At 35.0% G+C, this 18,714-nt stretch overlaps 1 protein-coding gene across 2 annotated transcripts in view; it reads right to left on the reverse strand.

The window, feature by feature from the left end:
* Positions 1-636: 636 nt before the first annotated feature.
* Positions 637-18,714, reverse strand: part of PRKAA2 (protein kinase AMP-activated catalytic subunit alpha 2) — a 67,148-nt gene continuing 49,070 nt past the window's right edge. Inside the window, exons 5-9 of one of the 2 annotated variants that reach the window (XM_040627257.1) lie at positions 17,459-17,546; positions 15,855-16,079; positions 6,529-7,033; positions 4,960-5,086; positions 637-3,718 (exon numbers count right to left, since the gene is read on the reverse strand). In XM_040627257.1, the coding sequence (XP_040483191.1) occupies positions 3,480-3,718; positions 4,960-5,086; positions 6,529-7,033; positions 15,855-16,079; positions 17,459-17,546 (1,184 nt within the window). In that variant the 3' untranslated portion in view covers positions 637-3,479. Of the gene's footprint in view, positions 3,719-4,959; positions 5,087-6,528; positions 7,034-14,494; positions 15,690-15,854; positions 16,080-17,458; positions 17,547-18,714 lie in introns of those variants that run through there. The other variant, XM_040627258.1, reaches the window with a different exon arrangement.

Here is an 18,714-nt window from a genome sequence, read left to right on the forward strand (position 1 = left end):
CACAAACACTTGAGGTTACAAAAGTGAGCCAAAAGTTTGTTGATCAAAACAAAAACCCAACTTAAAATAGTTTGCCTACCTCCCTATTCAATTTGTTATCTGTTCCTACTTTAAAAGATTACAGGAATTAGATCGAAATGTGGTATCCTATATTTAGAAAATGTTCACTGACTATACATATTGAAAGTAAGAATCAATGTCATGGACTCATTGCCCACAGAGCCATAGAGCCATAAGCATTAGTCACTTGTTTCTTAGGCCTTTTCTACAAGTAATCTGGTTTAAGGTTTTTCAGCTATCCATTCAACACAACAAAGATACCAAACAATACCACAACCTGATTAAGAAAATCAAGGTGCTATGAAATACACCACAGACATACAAAATTCTGTTTAGCCCAGCATTTGCTCAAAATGAGTATGTCCACAGGTTAAAATGAAATTTTTCTTATTCTGAACCATATTCTCTCCAACAACTGAAAAGGAGAAAAGATATCTTAATTCTATTCTTTCCTACATAAATTATAATTATATAATCACATAATCACTTATATATGTGATTATATAATTATAATTTACTTATTAGAGCAACCTGGGAAAATAATTTCCCTAAAACAGTATTTTCAAATTTGCCTTTTCCCATGGGATATTAAGTTTAAAAGTAGTTTATTTTGGGCAAAGCAGGGTTAAAGTTGTCTTTTTTTCACTGAAGGACTTTTCAAAGTCCTTAATGCTCATATCCATTGTCATCCTCAAATAGGAGTGTGGCATATAACATTTTCCAAATTTGCTCAATGGACTCATTTTTCAGCAGAGCACCTCAGGGATACAGTGTGGGAAATGCTATTGTAGAACCATATGGAGTCCATTTCCATGATGTAGCTAAGTCTTTATAACCTAATAATAGAAGCTCTCCTCCAAAATCTTAACTTGAAGAAATTCTTCCCACCCCAGATCTAACAACCACATACCACATCCACAATTAACCAGCTTACAAGACTGAAATGTGGGAATTTAGCAGCTGATTCTTTCCCTCTTCCTGTCCATTAGCAACAAAAGCCTCCTATGACAATGTTCCAGCCCCTATTATGCTGGAATGAGCCTCCTGATATCTTTTCTATATAAAGCAATTTACTATGCCTTCTAGATTCAGAGTATCTGTGCTTTAAAAACGTAAGCATATGAGAACCAAAACTGCAACCCTGGTTCTCCTAAAATTCAACAGATAACCATCAAAATGTAGATATTCACAAATACTGGCAAGAATAAGAAAATAGTATATAGTATTTTTAATTCTCAATAAACATAATCACCAATATAAAGTAATTTTGACATGAAGAAGCTTTAGTATCTGATTTATTCAACTAACAAAGCTAAAATGCCACTGTATTCCTTGCTGTTTCTCCACCTTCAAAATTGTTAGGGATTTTGTCATTTGGGATAAGGAATTATCAGATTAATTCCTATTTCTAAGGTCAATCATAGTCAAGCAAATATTATGAGGTGGCCCTGTTTTTCCCAAAAGAGGTATTTACACATTTGGAGAGGTCAAAACTATGCCCTATCTATAAAGCACAGCAGGACTGCTTATCCCTATAAAAACAATCACAAAAAGTACCCTTTGGTGCCACTAGATGGCAATCTTTCAAAGGTTTAAACTTAAAAGTTTAATGCAAACCCACCCTTTTTCCCAAATTGGCGAGCAAAGATTCCTTTCAATATTAAGAAATCAGACTTAGAAGTTACTTAACACCATTTTTAAAAAGCTAAAAGTTCTATAAACCAATATGATGTGACACACGGCAAACTCCTGACTCAAAACTACTTGAAGACAGACATGCTTATCTTCCATAAACATAAGAGAAACCTGGCCAAAGATTTTCATTTGCTTCTTGGTAGAAAACATTATTTTTGGCAAAGAGAAACCTGTTTTCAAGAGCTTAATCTTTTCTAGGGTAAGTTAGGTGAATGACATTAAACAAATTAATAAATACAAATTAGATAAATTACACATAATTTAAAAATTAAATACTTTCACTAAAACAATATAAGCAATGAGCTATTATCTACTCTGCTGTATATAGGTTTCTTTTTAATCTTAAAAAAAAAAAAAAAACCTGCACAAAGCAAAACAAAGAAACTGTTTGGTTTTCCTTTAAAAGCACTGGTGTGTGAATACATATACATATATATGTAAACAACACATATATTTATTCAAGAGAGTTGTTTGTTTGTTTTGTTTTTTTTAATGTTTAAGGCTTCCCTCCCCTAACAGCCTCAACAGTGAAGGTCACAGCCTAACAAGCTTTGGAAGTAACAAAAGCCCTTAGGGCCAGAACAGTGTTTTCAAACTGGATGGCTAGCAACCAAGATACAGAACAAAGAAAGGGAATCAGAAAAGATTTTAAAAGCTAACTCAATCAGCCACTAAGGATCAAACAACAAAATGGTGGTGGGAAGGTGAGGGAGGTGGGTGGCTGTGATGACAAACTTGAACTTTAGATTAAGAATTAGCATTGCGGGATGCAGGGGGACATAGGCACACACTCCCCACCACCACATACATTAAATCAAAGATAAGAGTTCTCTTTTAAGGGACTGTTGATATTTTGCTTTAACTATTTTATCACACTTGGTGAAATACAAAAATAAACAGATCCAAAAAGAATTTGAGAAAGGTAGTTTTGAAGGCATGTTTTAAAATGAAGTTTAAAAAAAAATGTTAAGTTTATGAAAAACACAAAAGGTGCTGCAATTCCAGATGTTCCAATACTGAGTAGAACACTGAAGACTCTTCAGATAAATATATTCAAGGAAATCTCGAAATAAAACCTCTAGCCGGTTATAAGCTGTTTTTAAGGAACCTGGAAACCAGTTACCTGTTTCAGGACCACAGCCCTTCTGTTAAACAGTAGGCAGTATTTGCAAAAGCTAAAACTACTAGAAGAACCTGGCTTCTGAAATTTGGGGGGCCAGCCTTTAAGATTTCAACATTTAAATACCATCTTACTAATGGCTGTGTTGCTGTTATATATTTTTTTTTTTTATCTTGTGCAAGAGAACTGGATGCATAAACACAGCTTAAAGCCAAACTGGATTTACCTACATTAAATAGTAAAGCAAAGAGGTGATGCCAAACCACCCTTTGACTGAGATGATTCACCAGTGAAGGTGTATTAATCATCTGTAGTGAACTTACAATTTTAAAGTAACAATAATCTTCATCAATGTTCACCAATTAAAGATACTGCACCTCCATGAATTTATCATAGGCAAAATAGAATTACAGATGTCTACAGGTAAATAAAATGTCAGACTTGTTTTCAGTAATTTCAATGGCATTGAGTGTCCCCTGGAAATATTCATGACTCTCCATCAGTATTCCAGAGTATATGATATCCATAAGTAAAATAATAATTTTAAGAATCTATCTGATTTTCACAGTGCAATAACAGAAAGACAGAAACTAGAGAAACATCATCAACGGGCTAAAGTAGTGATCAGACTGGCACACATTTCAAAAAAATCCATGGTGTGACTGCCTAGGCGGGGTGGAACTGAAGACAATGTGCTTCCCGTCAAAGAGCCAGTGAGAGAGCCGGAAAGTGAATGGCTCTCTGCAGTTACAGAATCAAAACTTGATCTTGGTCTATGTAAGCCAGCGGCAGAACAGGAACGCTGAGGTGTTGAAGAACCAGACCTCTGCTCCACCACCTCATCTGAAATGGATGAAAGAAGAGCAATTTATATGAAAGGTATATTTGCCCACGCCTTTCCTATGAAGATGCTACATTCAGAAAACTGAGTAAACATATCTGAACAAGGGCAACTTCATGGATGTCATGTTTCAGAGTTTTAAGAGCAGGGGTGGCAATACCCCGTTCCTCCCACAATCATAACAGACATCATTCATCAACCACAACACTAACAGTCAAAATGTCACCCCTAAATCCTTCTCAAAATAGTATTTGGCATCAGCCTTGAAATCAAACTGATATCCCATTTGAAGAAAGCACATCCCTGAAGGATTATTTTCTTGCAGCATATTAACAAAAAATATCATTAAAATAAAAATAAAAGTTACCATTATACAGTGGCTCTGAACCTTTAGTACACACTGTCTGGGGATGGAGCGAGGAAAATCTTGTTAAAAATAAAGATTTCCAGTTTTCCAGGACTCACCTCTAGAAATTCTGATTTCGTAGATCTGGGGGTAGTTCCCAACCATCTGCATTTTAATAAGAATTCTGGGTAATTCTGATTATGGTAATTCTGATGACAGCCAGTGGTAGCTCAAGAATAAAATTTAACTGTTCTACTGAAAACAACTTCCTTAACTCTGAACTCAGTTCTCCTCTGGTTCTATCCAGCACCTGACCCCTGGTTTACTGTTTTATTCCACTTGGGCCTCTGAACTGAACAAGCACATTTGATTCATAAAGGTTTGATTTCTGGCTCCCACTAAATACTTAGACACAACCCACAAACCACCTCCCTGACTCCTTTGTCTCCTGAATGGCCAGGGCATCAAAATCCAACCTGAATATAAGGAGAGGCTCATTTGGCCAATCAGGATGAGGGAAGCTGATGAACGGAGAAGTTTAGATATTACAATCCTAACAATAATAAAATATGAATGAAGAAATGTAACAAAGAACCTGACAACATCAGGTAATTTTAGGTAAAAACTGCCTTCCTGTTATTCCTTACTTTTGTTCCACAGCCAACACTTCAAGTGAGTTTTTTATGCCAAAGAGGCACATCTTTAGGAGAGGTGCTGGGTTAGAGATATTCCACGTCTTCAATCCTTTTCATTTCACTTGCATTTTTAGTTAACTCTAGATTACTTAAAAACCAGTATAGAAGACCTACCCACCATGTCTTTGAGATGATTTTAACATCTTGTCAACTAGTGCCAAGTTTTATCTTCTCAGAGCTCATGCCTGCATAGCTTCCTTACCATCAATGCTTTTAAAGTCCAAAAGATAGCTTCTGTTGTCAACCAGGTAAAGTTGTAAGCTCATTTTCACATAATTGCCAGTCACTGGATTTTTCCTTCTTACACGAAGATGGTATGCATTCACTACCTAAAAGGAAAATCTTTTTTAAGGAAAAATGTTAAAAATAACAAACTACAGAATATCTCCCTTATTCTTATATATCGAAACAACCGACAGAGGTGGGGTAGAGAAGGAATTCCTGAATGATCTTTTTATATCACATGACAGTTTAATATTTATTTAATCTCCACTAACAGGACTGACTGTGCAGAGCAACAGAAATTTAAAGGGAACTCAGAGATTATACAGAGTCTAGCCTTCATTCTAGCTATGCCTCTGCTCTAAAATGTCAACAATAATTCTGGTTACCCAGCCTCAACTTGAATACCTTTACCTATTAATATGGAGTAGGAGGAATAAACGAGAACTAACATGTTAATGGTTTGCATTAGGCAGTATAAACAGGTACTGTCACAAAATTTATGTATCTCAATAATCCTGTGAAGAAGTATTATTTATTTGCCTTGTGAAGAGAAGAAAACTGCAGCTCAGATAAAGATGATTCTGGGTTTTCAAAACATCTATCAAATGAGTTCCAAATTTTTTTCAGCATGGAATTTTAAAGACATTAATGTCTTCTAACTAAATTGCTTAAGAAAAGGGGGATCTGTTTTTTAAATGGTTTTAAGGAACTATTATGTTGTTTATTCATTTCATGCACAAATAAAATGAAAATGACAGATGTTTCAAACATGTCAAATGAATATATACAGGGTATATTTGAACATTTTTATTCTTCCTTTAAAAATACATTCATAGTCCTCAAGAAAGGAACAAGAGTGAAAGGATATCTGAAATTTTTAAAAAAATGCTTTTCCTCCCACATATACTCAAGTAGAATTGCAATGAATTTGAGCAGTAATTTAAAAAAAAGAAAACTGGGGGCTAAGAGTAAGAAAAATACACCATAACCAAGGATTAAAAGCACTAGCCAAATAAAAGAGATTTTCTCAACCTAAAGTATTTGTTGACTGAATAAACATGTCCTGATGTTATCATTTGTATTGACCACTAGCTGTTATAGCTAGTGGGAAAAAGAAAAGAGAGAAAAGTAAAAACATAGCGTCTTCAGAGACGCATGACTTTTTATTGCTATGATGCAGACAGAAATAGGTAGACTATTTTCTCCGGTGATTTCAGGTTGATTACTTTCTGTTTCTTGGCCAAGAATGCAAGTCTCTAATTTAAAAACATTGTAGGTCCCCAGCATCAACAACTCTTCCTGCTTTCAGAACTTTGTTTAGTTTTGAATGCACTTGGTATATTAATGGAAAAAATGGGATTTATCATCCAGAAGCATCAAGACCACTAAATTTGTATCTAAATAAAAAAACAACACTTTTATTGACCTAAGTACTCAACTCAGTAGATCAGAGCAGCTTACTATACAAAAAAAAAAACCAAAAACAAAAACAAAAAACAAAAAAGCAAACTTTTACAAATGATCTTAATGTATTACAATTTCCTACCTTCCATTCAAAATCCAGCTGCTTCATAGCTCGGTAGACTTCAGCCATAATGTCATACGGTTTGCTTTGACTTCTGATTCCAAGATGCCACTTGGCTTTTTTCACAGCTAAAGATTTGGGCTTAGTTGTGTTCAGTGCATCCAATGGACATCTTGCTTTAGGGCTGTCTGCTATAAGAGGTGGCATCCGTTCTGGATGAGGTTTCAGGCCTGGGGGAATATGCATGGTACTATCATCCATAAAAGAACCAGTTGGGGGACTAGAGGCGAGGTAGAACTCACTGGCTTGGTTCATTATTCTCCGATTGTCAATGATAAGATGATAAGCCACTGCAAGCTGGTCTTGAGGGTCACCACTATATAAACTGTTCATTACTTCTGATTCTGTACACTCAAATTTTTCACACACTTCTTTCACAGCCTCATCATCAATGACGTTAGCATCATAGGAGGGGTCTTCAGGAAATAAGTAACTGGGCAAATCTTGTTTAAACCATTCATGCTCTCTAGGAAAAATACCACAATACACTATTGTAAGAACATGCTTTGGTAAGTCCCAAATAATTTAGACATGGGGCAATAAAATATAACAGAATCAGAAAGACCTGTTCTCTATGTGACCCTGGGTAAGTTAATTAACCTCCACCCTTGAATAACTATGATTATTCAGACTTGGGTATTTGGCTGACATTTTCTGAAAAATTAGTAAAATGAGCCTGTCACTTCAAAGGAAACAACTGGCAGTATTTTTTGCCAATGATAAAGTTCAACCTTTCAAGCAAAATTTTAGAATCTTCTATAATTTGTATCTGCCTCCATGAGTTTGATGACTTCCTACGACTTAAAGACTTTTCGAATAACTTTATAATGATAACAATGAACATGATTTCTAATACTTCATAATGAACATGTCACCATTTGGAAAATCTTTTTAACTCAATAACCTGGTATTTTCCAAATGACCAATGCGTGATGTTACAGAATCATACACAGGTAAAATATCCATAAAACATAAAAGAGACCAGTGGATTTTAATGTAATAAAATACAAAAGTACACTGAAATGTTTTCTCATTTGATACTGTAACTAACAAGTTAAGCCTTAGCTTAATATCAAAGAAGAATATCCACAACTATCTGAAAGACTGTTAAAATGTTCCTCCTCTTCCAACCACTTATTTGAGTGGTATCAGATTTTCCTCATAGACTGCAACTAATACAACATATTGCAAAGCCTGAATGAAGAAGCAGACCTAAGAACCTAGCTGCTGTCTCGGAGTAAGCCCAACACTTAAGAGAATCTGAAAATGTAAAATTATGCTGCTCTTGTCACCTTTTTCTTTTTGGCTATTTTTCATAAAACATATGTTATTTAGATTAACATGTAGTAGCTTTACTGTTATTTTTAAGTGAATTAAGTATTTTTTTAAGTTTCCCAGTTTTAATTTCTTATACAATAAATACTAATATAACTGGCATTAAAAAATACAACTCTTTGGAATCCTCAATTTTAAGACTGTAAAGGAGTACTAAAACCAAAAAGTCTGACAATCAGTCTCCTAAATCTTATTTTCTCACACTTCTGGGCTTTTGTACATGATGCTACTATTGCTGTCCAAGAACATCCCACCCCTTTTCATCTAACATGTACTATTCCTTCGAGACTGCACAAGCATTGCTACATGGTAGAACTGGGCACCATCTAAGCTAAATTCAGATCAATATATATTTTCCTTGAATTCTTCCTACTGACTGTTTCATTTATGAATATTAACTAAGGGTATACTATGGCAAAAAGACACTCCTCCTTACAGAAATTATATTCTAGCTGAATACAGATAAAACAAATATTCACAAAAATAAATATAGTTTCAAATACACAAATATGAAAATCCTGTGATAAAGATTTTAAGAGGAAAACACAGGGGTAAAATAAGAACATATAAATCACAATGGGAGCCATGTAATTAGGGAAGTTACTGAGTAATATTTAAGCAGATACCAGAATGATTAGAAGTCAGCTGGGAGCAAAGAGCTGGGAAACAGGTATTCCCAGCACAAAAAACAATGTATGTGAAGACTGAGACAAGAAAGAGTTGTGCCATGTTCCAGGAACAGGACTGAGGCCATTACCACGAAAGCAGGAGTTGCAGGTTGGAGGAGCAAAAGCTATCAAATATTTCTGACAGCTATAGGCTAGAAGAAAGAGTCTGGGGCTAGAACCTATGCTTGATGAAAATCATTGAAAGACTTTACAGAGACAGGGGTGACATGATCTAATTTGCATTCCCTAAAGATCATCCTGCTTGTGATATAGAAACCGAAAAGGCAAACATAATGATAATGTTGATGATGCTGGTGCAATAGTCCAAGTGAGAAATGATGGTGTGCCAGGCCCTGAGGAAGATACAAAGATGAATCTTCTATAGCTTCTAGCAGATCTTTCTATTGTAATACTCACACTTTCTTTTGGGGGTTGATTTTTTCTTTTTTTTTTTCCTTTTTTTTTTTTTTTAAGATTTTATTTATTTATTTGACAGAGATAGAGACAGCCAGCGAGAGAGGGAACACAAGCAGGGGGAGTGGGAGAGGAAAAAGCAGGTTCATGGCAGAGGAGCCTGATGTGGGGCTCGATCCCATAACGCCGGGATCACGCCCTGAGCCGAAGGCCGACGCTTAACCGCTGTGCCACCCAGGCGCCCCTGGGGGTTGATTTTTTCTTAATCTTACCCACCAAACTCAGAGCTCCTTGAAACAGGGACCATACCTTATTTAGCTGTATTCCATTTCCCAACACAATGTAAATGTTCAATAAATGCAGAATAAATAAATGACGAATACAGAAAGTATGAAAACCAAAATTAATTCATTAATGTGTTTATTCCCTGTATCATACTAAGCACTGAAGACTTAGTAATAAAAAATGTAATATATTTTTTCAACAGAAACAGATTATACATCTAACATTTTTAAAATATTAACGACAAATAGGGAAGATGAGCACTTCTGAATGAATTCCAAAAACTCATTCTCCCATAAAAGCATTCAGATTACTAGCAAAATTCATCAAAATCAACTTTTCCAGAACCCTGGAAATTAACCAAAATCCTGAAACAATCTGAGAAGTATTTACTCAAGAAAATAACTGATCTCAGTAACAACAGTGAGATTTGAGACATTCTAAGTTGCCCTATATTCATCTCCCTTTCCCCACTTCTACGGTAGCCTTGAAAACCAACAGTCTCACAATCTTGGTAGCCCAGAAAACCAGCGGCCTAGAAACCAGTAAGGGTGAGATAGGTTTAGAATTAGAACAGAATAGGTTTAGAATTCTCCAAAAGTCCTATCCTCAGAGAACTGTCATTATTTGACGTGTCTGGAAGTTCCCTAGAAATAAATCGCCATTTTGCAAGTCTCGTCTTTTTCTGACCTGATTCAGAGTTCCCTCACTGCAAACAGCCTTCTTCCCATGACATTTGTCAAAAACAACCAATGGCAACTGTGACATCCCAGATGCCTAAAGAGACAGTAATTGCTGGAGCAAACAAGAAGCTAACCGAAAACCTTAAAATGAAAAGTTCGGGAATAGGAGTTCCACTGTCTTTGAAATACTTGATATATTCCTGGGACTCAAGAAGGCCATGCACATATTCAGGGCTGTGTGAGAAAGACCCTCATTTCTAATGACTGGCTGAATTTGAGGCTCTCTGCTAATGCGGAGTGAAGACTAAATCAGAGTTACAAGCTTCTCTTTGGAGCAATGAAGACATACTCCAACATGCACATGGAGTCACTCAGCAAAGGGGGAGACTTATTAGATCAAGGAATTTAAGGAAAGCTCTAATAATAAGCTGACCAGTAAGCTAACTAAGCAGAGATTTCAGTGGCCAACCATGACAAAAAGTACAAAATTTGTGGAATTAGTTTAGTAAAATCACTAACAAAAGGAATAGCAATAAAAATTACAAACTCAAGCCATACATCCAAAAGAAATGGAAACATGTGACCATAGAAAACTTGCACATATATGTGCATAGGAACATTGTTCTTAAGGGCCCAAAAGTGGAAACAACTCAAGTATCCATTAACTGATGGACGGATACACAAAATGTAGTATGTCTGTACAATGGAGTATTTTTAAAGAATAAAGGAATGAAGTACTGATACATGCTACACCATGAATGAACCCTGAAAACATTATGCTGTGTGAAAGTAGCCAGACTCCAAAGGCTACATGCTTTAGAATTCCATTTTTATGAAATTTCCAGAAGAGGAAAATCCATAAAGGCAGAAAGCAGATTACTGGCTTCCAAGGGATAAAAGGAGGGGGAAGTGGGTCATGACTGCTAACGGGTATAGAGTTTCTTTAAGGTAATTAGAAAATGCTGATGACTGTACAACTTTGTGAATATACTAAGAACCACTGAATTATACAATTTAAAGGGACAAACTTACGGTATGTGAATTATATCAATAATGGAAATAAATGTTTAAAAAATAATAGGGAAATAATCTAAATTTTTATTTCTAATTCATTCATTTACACAAAGGACCATAATTCTTTACCATACGATAACTGCCACTTAAAAAGTCATACTCAGCTTCTAATTTGAGGAGTCAGTTTCTGAATTAACTCTATCAAGATAAGGAGTAACCAGAATGTTTGTGAGGGTTCACCTGAGAAAAAATCAGTTCATTTCCCACAGGTTACTACACAGCCATCAGAAATTAAGTCTTTCTATCACTATTACCTGATATTCAATTTGGCACTTAAGACTAAATGACTTAAATGAATTACAGAGACACATGAAAATCAATCCAACACCATTGAGATGCAGCAAAAGCGGTTCTAAGAGGAAAATATACAGCAATACAGCCCTCCCTCAAGAAATAAGAAAACGCTCAAATAAACAACCTAAACTTAAACCTAAAGGAGCTAGAAAAAGAAGAACAAAGTCCAAGGTGAGTTGAAGAAAATAATAAAGATCAGAGCAGAAATAAATGACATAAAAGTTTAAAAGCAATAGAAAAAAACCAGTAAGGGGCACGTAGCTTGCCCAGTAAGAGCAGGTGACTCGATCTTGGAGTTGTTGAGATCAAGCTTCACATGGGGTGTAAAGATTACTTAAATAAATTTAAAAAGAAATTTTAAGTAAAAAATAAAAAATCAATAAAATTAAGAGACAGTTCTTTGAAAAGATAAACAAAATTGATAAACCCTTAGCCAGAACAATCAGGAAAAAAAGAGAAAAGACTCAAAATCAGAAACAAAAGAGGAGTGGTATCAACACCACAGACATACAAAGGACTATAAGAAAATATTATAAAAAGTTATATGCCACCGAAGTAGACAACCTAGAAGAAATGGATAAATTCCTAGAAAGATACAATCTTTCAAAACTAAATCAGGAAGAAATAGAAAATCGAAACAGAACAAATTAGCGTACAAAACTGAACCTGTAACCAAAAACTAAAAGTCTAGAATGAGATGGATTCACAATTGAATTCTACCAAACATTTCAAGAAGAGTTAATACCTATTCTCCTCAAACTATTCCAAAAAATAGAAGAGGAAGGAGAGCTTCCAAATGCATTCTATAAGGCTAGTATTACTCTGACACCAAAACCAGACAAATACACCACAAAAACAGAAAACTAGCAGCAATATCCCTGGATGAACAAAGATGCAAAAATCCTTACAAAATATTAGCAAACCACATTCAACAACACATTAAAAGGATCATTCACCACAATCAAGTGGGATTTATTCTGGGAGATTCAAGGATGATTCAATATTTGCAAATGAATCAATATACCACAACAAAACAAAGAATAAAAATCATATGATCATCTCACAGATGCAGAAAAAGCATTTGACAAAATTCAACATCCATTCACGATAAAACTCTCAACAAAGTGGATTCAGAGGGAACATATCTCAACATAATAAAAGCCATATATGAAAAACCTGCAGCTAACATCATTCTCAATGATCAGGAATAAGACAAGGATGTCCACCCTCACCACTTCTATTCAACATGGTCCTAGAAGTCCTAGACACAGCATCAGACAAGAAAAAGAAATAAAAGGCATCCATATTGGTAAAGAAGTTGTTAAACTGTCACTACTCACAGATGACATGACATTATACATAAAAAATCCTAAAGACTCCACCAAAAAACTACTAGAATAAATTCAGTGAAACTGCAGGACACTTAGAAAGCAGTAGCATTTCTATAGACTAATAACAAAGTACTAGAAAGAGAAATTAAGAAAACAATTCTATTTACAACTGCACCAGAAATAATAAAATACCTAGGAATAAATTTAACCAAGGCAGTGAAAGACTATGCTCAGGGACTGGAAGAATTAGTATTGTTAAAATGTCCATACTACCCAAAGCTATCTACAGATTCCATGCAATCCCTATCAAAATACCAACAGCATTTTTCACAGAACTAGAACAATCCTAAAATTTGTATGGAACTATAAAAGACTTCAAATAGCCAAAGCAATCTTGAGAAAGAAAAATAAAGCTGGAAGTATTATAATCCCAGATTTCAAGATATACTATAAAGTTATAATTAAAACAGTGGTATTGGCACAAAAATAGACATATAAACAGAACAGAATAGAGAGCCCAGAAATAAACCTAAGCTTATATGGTCAATTAATCTATGACAAAGGAGGCAAGAATATGCCATGAAGAAAAGACAGTCTCTTCAATAAATGGTGCTAGGAAAAGTGGACAGCTACGTGTAAAAGAATGAAACTGGATCACTTTCTAACATCATACACAAAAATAAACTCAAAATGATTAAAGACCTAAATGTGAGATCTGAAACCATAAAATTACCAGGAAAAACACAGGCAGTAATGTCTCTGACACCAGCCATATCAACATTTCTCTAAATATGTCGCCTAAGGCAAGGGGAACAAAAGCAAAAATTAACCATCAAATAAAAAGCTTTTGCACAGCGAAGGAAACCATCAACAAAACAAAAAGACACCCTACTGAATGGGATAAGATCCTTGCAAATTATATATCCAATAAGGGATTAATGTTCAAAATATATAAAGAAGTTATGCAACTCAACCACCAAAAAACAAAACAAAACAACAATTAAAAAACAGGCAGAGGACCTGAATAGACATTTTTCCAAAGAAGACATACAGATAGCCAACAGACAGGTGAAAAGATGCTCAACCTCTGTAATCAGGGAAATGCAAATCAAAACCACAACAAGATATCACGTTACACCAGAGTGACTAAAATAAAAAAGACAAGAAATAATAAGTGTTGACAAGGATGCAGAGAAAAAGGAATCCCACACTGGTATTGGGAATGTAAATTGGTATTGTTACTGTGAAAAACAGTACGGAAGTTCCTCAAAAAATTTAAAATACAAATACCATATGATCCAATAATTCCACTACTGGGTATTTACCCAGAGAAAACAAAAACACTAATTCAAAAAAATATAAGCACTCCTATGTTTATTGCAGTATTATTTACAATAGCTAAGATATGGAAAAACGTGTCTATCAACAGACAAATGGTAAGGAACATGTGGTATACATATACAATGGAGTACTTGTGCAGCCTTAAAAGATAGAGATTGCGCCATTTGCAACAAAATGAATGGACTTATAGGGTATTATGCTAAGTAAAATAAATCTGAGAGAATAAATATCATATGATTTCACTCATAGGTGGAATCTTAAAAAAGGTATGAATAAACAAGGGGGGATGGGGGATGGGGGATGGGCAAAATGGGTGAAGGGGAGAGGGAGATGCAGGCTTCCAGTTATAGAATGAATAACTCACAGGAGGCATATCTAATTTTCTTTCTAAGGAAACGCCAATTAAGTGGCTGAGGCACCTAGCTGGCTAGGTCAGTAGAACATGTGACTCTTGACCTCAGGGTTGTGAGTTCAAGCCCCATCAAGCCCCACGCTGGGTGTAGAACTTACTTCTAAAAAAAAAAAAAAAAGAGAGAGAGAGAGAGAGAGAAAAAGAACTATAAACACAAAAGGTTTTTTTCCTGCTAAGTTTATTTGCATAACTAAACTTGGTGCTAATTTACAATTACACATTTATTTTATGTTTGAGGCCTCAAGTGCTTAAGAAAGGCGGGGAGAAGAAAACAGTGTACAAATGCAAAAAGAATCAGGTCCTTCTTGCAGTCTAAGAAATCAGCAGCAACTGCATAAAAAAAGTCATCATTTAAACATTCTAGGAGTCATAGGTCTCTAAACAGCCATTTCGGCTTATGAAGAGCAGAGATTCTGGAAAGATGTCAAAACAACGTGTTTGTAAATAAGTAACTGACGAAATGTTTGCTAAGAACAAAAAAACCTCTAAGAAACATGACGAAATGTTCGCTAAGAACAAAAAAACCTCTAAGAAACATAACCTGCTAAGTAAAGAGTAGAAGGTACTGAATTATCATGGCTTGTGTGTGCTATATAAAGGTCATATTCACAGTAACAGCAGCCACTGCAAGTTCCAAAGTTTCTCACATAACAGGAAATCCTTCACAGTGCTAGCAGCTATTTTTGGATTCAAAATCTTAAAACTTTAAATGCTTTATCTCATCAACCATATGTAAAATACATAAAACTCAGTCTGTATTCTGTTTAAAATTTATTCAAATAGTTTTGCAGCATATACTACATTCATGGGCCGTCTAGCATTGTGTGTACTGAGAGGAGTAAGACACTCTCTCTACCACCTTTATGGAGTTACAATTTAGGACTGGAGAAACGTGCACTGAGTAATAACAGCTACATACGAAATGATAACGAAAAAAAAACCATAAACAAAACATGGAAATCATGGAAGTGGAAGCAATGAACATGGCCTAGAGGAATCAGAATTGATTTCACAAAAGAGGTCATACGTAAGCAGAATTTTAAAGGACGAATGGAAATCTGTCAGGTCAAAAAAAGACAGAAATGGTATCAGAGGCAGTAATATCAATTAGAACATGGAGGCATAAAATATGTTATGTTTGAGGAACAAGGGAAAGCTCAGTGTAGCTGAAGCACTGGTACCAGTGGTGCAGTGGTGAGTGCAGGAGACTTCACGAGTAGCAAACGGAGCCTCATTAGGAAGGGCCTTAGAGGATTTGCCACCTCAAGTAAAAAGTATGGGAAACAATCTGAAATATTTAAAAGATGAGTGACATGATCAGGTTTGTGTAAAAAGGAAATAAAAATTCCTATACAATAAGCATTACAGAGTCTGACATAAAGCAGGCACTCAATTAGTGGTACTATTATTAATACTATAAAATGTACTTAACAATAACAAAAAGAAGAATCACCTTATATCTTTGATGGTTGCTCGTTTCAGGGGGTCAACCTGCAGCATATGCATCAAGAGAGTGGCAACAGAACGATTGAGATATTCTGGGATATAAAAAACACCCCCTCGGATCTTCTTAAATAACGTAGGTACATGCTCATCGTCAAATGGGAGGGTGCCACAAAGAAGGGCATACAGAATAACACCACAGCTCCAGATATCAACTTCAGGACCTGCATACAATCTAAGAAAAAAGATGACAACGCAAACCTGAAACGCAAGTGCCACTTTTTCTCATCCACGTATACCCTGATTCTGTACACACATGGCCTAGACTCGGTGTATATTGATTTGCAAGCCTTTAATGAAGTCCATGGCCACACCCCAACACTCAATGCTTGCTCGCCATAGAGCACTGGTCTCAGCAGTTACTATTCGTTTTCCAAGAGAAAGTGGTACTTTTCTTTATCTGTGGCAAACTCACTGAACTTACCTTTTGACTAATTAAAAAATATAAAACTTACCATGGTTGATTTTTTTTATGGAAACATCAAAGTAAATGACCATAAACTTGAAAAAATAATACTATAGTGTTTAGGCTAAATCATTTTACCACAAAACTACAAGAAAGAAAATGCATATAAAATAGAATTTTTATCTCTGACATGCCTATTTTAAAGAGTATTTGAAACATTAAAGTACCTGACTGGTCCTGCAGCAATCCTTCGACAGTATTTGTCCTTTATCCCATTATCCTGAGTATGACTTTCATTCTAATCACTTGTTAGGTTAGCTCGTGGGACGAAGATTAGCTTTGCTCCACGTAACCTATGCCGGAATAGTATTCCTTTTTTCTCTCCCCTTTCTGCGGTACTAAAATGCCTCCGATACCCCCTGACAAACTCAAACCTGGGTCTGAGGTAACGATCTGTACAATTCCGACTAAAAGAAAACGATCCATTTCAAAAGACTGCCGTCTGTCATTTATATCATTTGCTGTACTCGTCCAAACCTCCTACACCTGCTCCTGGCAATACGACCTTTCCTTTACTTTCTCTCAGAGAATTCTGTTAACTTTTTAAATCAGACATTGGTCACCGTAAAAAATCTTCAGCTTACCACTGCAGTCTGTATAAACATTTTTTGAATATACAAATACGTTTCAATCTCTACTTATACAGTTTAATTTCATGAAATGACAATACTGTCCCTGAAAAACCTCATTCTTCTAAAGACAAAACATAAAATGATACTCTATATAGTACCTTATAAAAGAATATGTAAATTATTATTTAAGGACTGTCTGATAAGTAAATAATGACAGTAGCTTGAATTTAACAAATGCTTTCTCTTATCTGTACTTTTCCAAAATGAAGAAAATCAAGATTTGTTTTAGTCATTTTTTTAATGGAAGAACTCCTTAAATATAACAAAATCTGAACCAAATGTTTAAAAAGATTGTTTAATATGACTATTCTCTCTTCAACAATGGAAAAATTAAAGGGACAATTTGTTCCTATTATGTTAACAATCTCATTCTCTGAACAGAATGTATTTTAATTAAATGTTATTAGAATGAACAAAAGATTATAAAGAGCTTACTCTCCACTGATCTATTATTACCTGCCTGAGATGACTTCAGGTGCTGCATAATTTGGAGATCCACAACTAGTTCGCAGAAATTCACCATCTGACATCATATTAGACAATCCTGAAAATGAGAGTAATATTTATTTTGTGCTAGATATTTTTAAAAGTAGATATAGATAAATGCATGAAGAAAAATGTCAAGTCTTCAACGTTCTATATATCATATTTTGTAATTATTTTAAAACAGTGGAAAGCACTTGAGAGACTAGAAGACCATTCAGAGTGCTTACACTCTGTCAAAAAAAAGATAAAGCACATGATGTATGATTGGAATTAAATTCCTTTTCTAAATAAAAATGTTGATTCACTTGGGGTGCCTGGTGGCTCAGCTGGTTGAGCATCCAACTCTTGATTTCAGCTCAGGTCATGATCTCGGGGTTGTGGGATCGAGCCCCGTGCTGGGCTCCACACTCAGCGTGGAGTCTGCTTGAGATTCTCTCTCTCTCTCTCCCCCTCTCCCTCTGCCCTTCTCCTCTCTCATGCTATCTCTAAAATAAATACATAACTTTTTTAAAATGTTGATTCACTTCACAAATACAAGGTTATTCTAAATCATATGAACTTTTCAAAACATAAAAGCATATATAAATAAATAAAATATTATTTACCCACTTCTATAGTTGAAAGAATGAAATAGAGACCATTACTTTTTATCCCATGCTTTCAAAGCCTTTTAAAAAAATCTCTAAGTAGAAATCAGACAGGCTCCAATTTATTAAGAGTATGTTCCAAAAACTTTTAATTTGGAAAGCTTTAATTCAACATAGAAAAAATAATCTGCAGAACCAAAAATCTAGTTGAACTATCATACTAAGGAGTTTTGCAATTTAGAGATGGAAGAGAAATAGAGAAACTAGTTTCTTAGTTTTTAGATTAAAGACAAGCTACAAAAATTTTAAATAAGCAATGCTGAACTCTGGCACATTTCTACCTCTCTCTATAAACTCTCACTTCCTAATCCTTTTTCCAAACACCCTACTATGGTACTTTTTCCAGGTATGTTTACCCCAGAAAATTGTTTGGTGCATTTAAGTTTACATTTTGTTTTTTATTTGTTTGTTTTACTCCTGACAAAAACTCCTATTCTTTTTAGCAAGTGGTTAGATTTTACCCTGAAATCTACCCTTGATCAAATCAGAAAGACTTTAAGTCTTCAAAACTGCATGCACATTTTCATGTATTTCTCTTTAAGTGAATTCATCAAGGGAAGTACCCATATTTTCATTAGA

Source organism: Ursus maritimus, unplaced genomic scaffold, assembly GCF_017311325.1.
Source record: "Ursus maritimus isolate PB19 unplaced genomic scaffold, ASM1731132v1 scaffold_12, whole genome shotgun sequence".
Taxonomy (NCBI): Eukaryota; Metazoa; Chordata; class Mammalia; order Carnivora; family Ursidae; genus Ursus; species Ursus maritimus.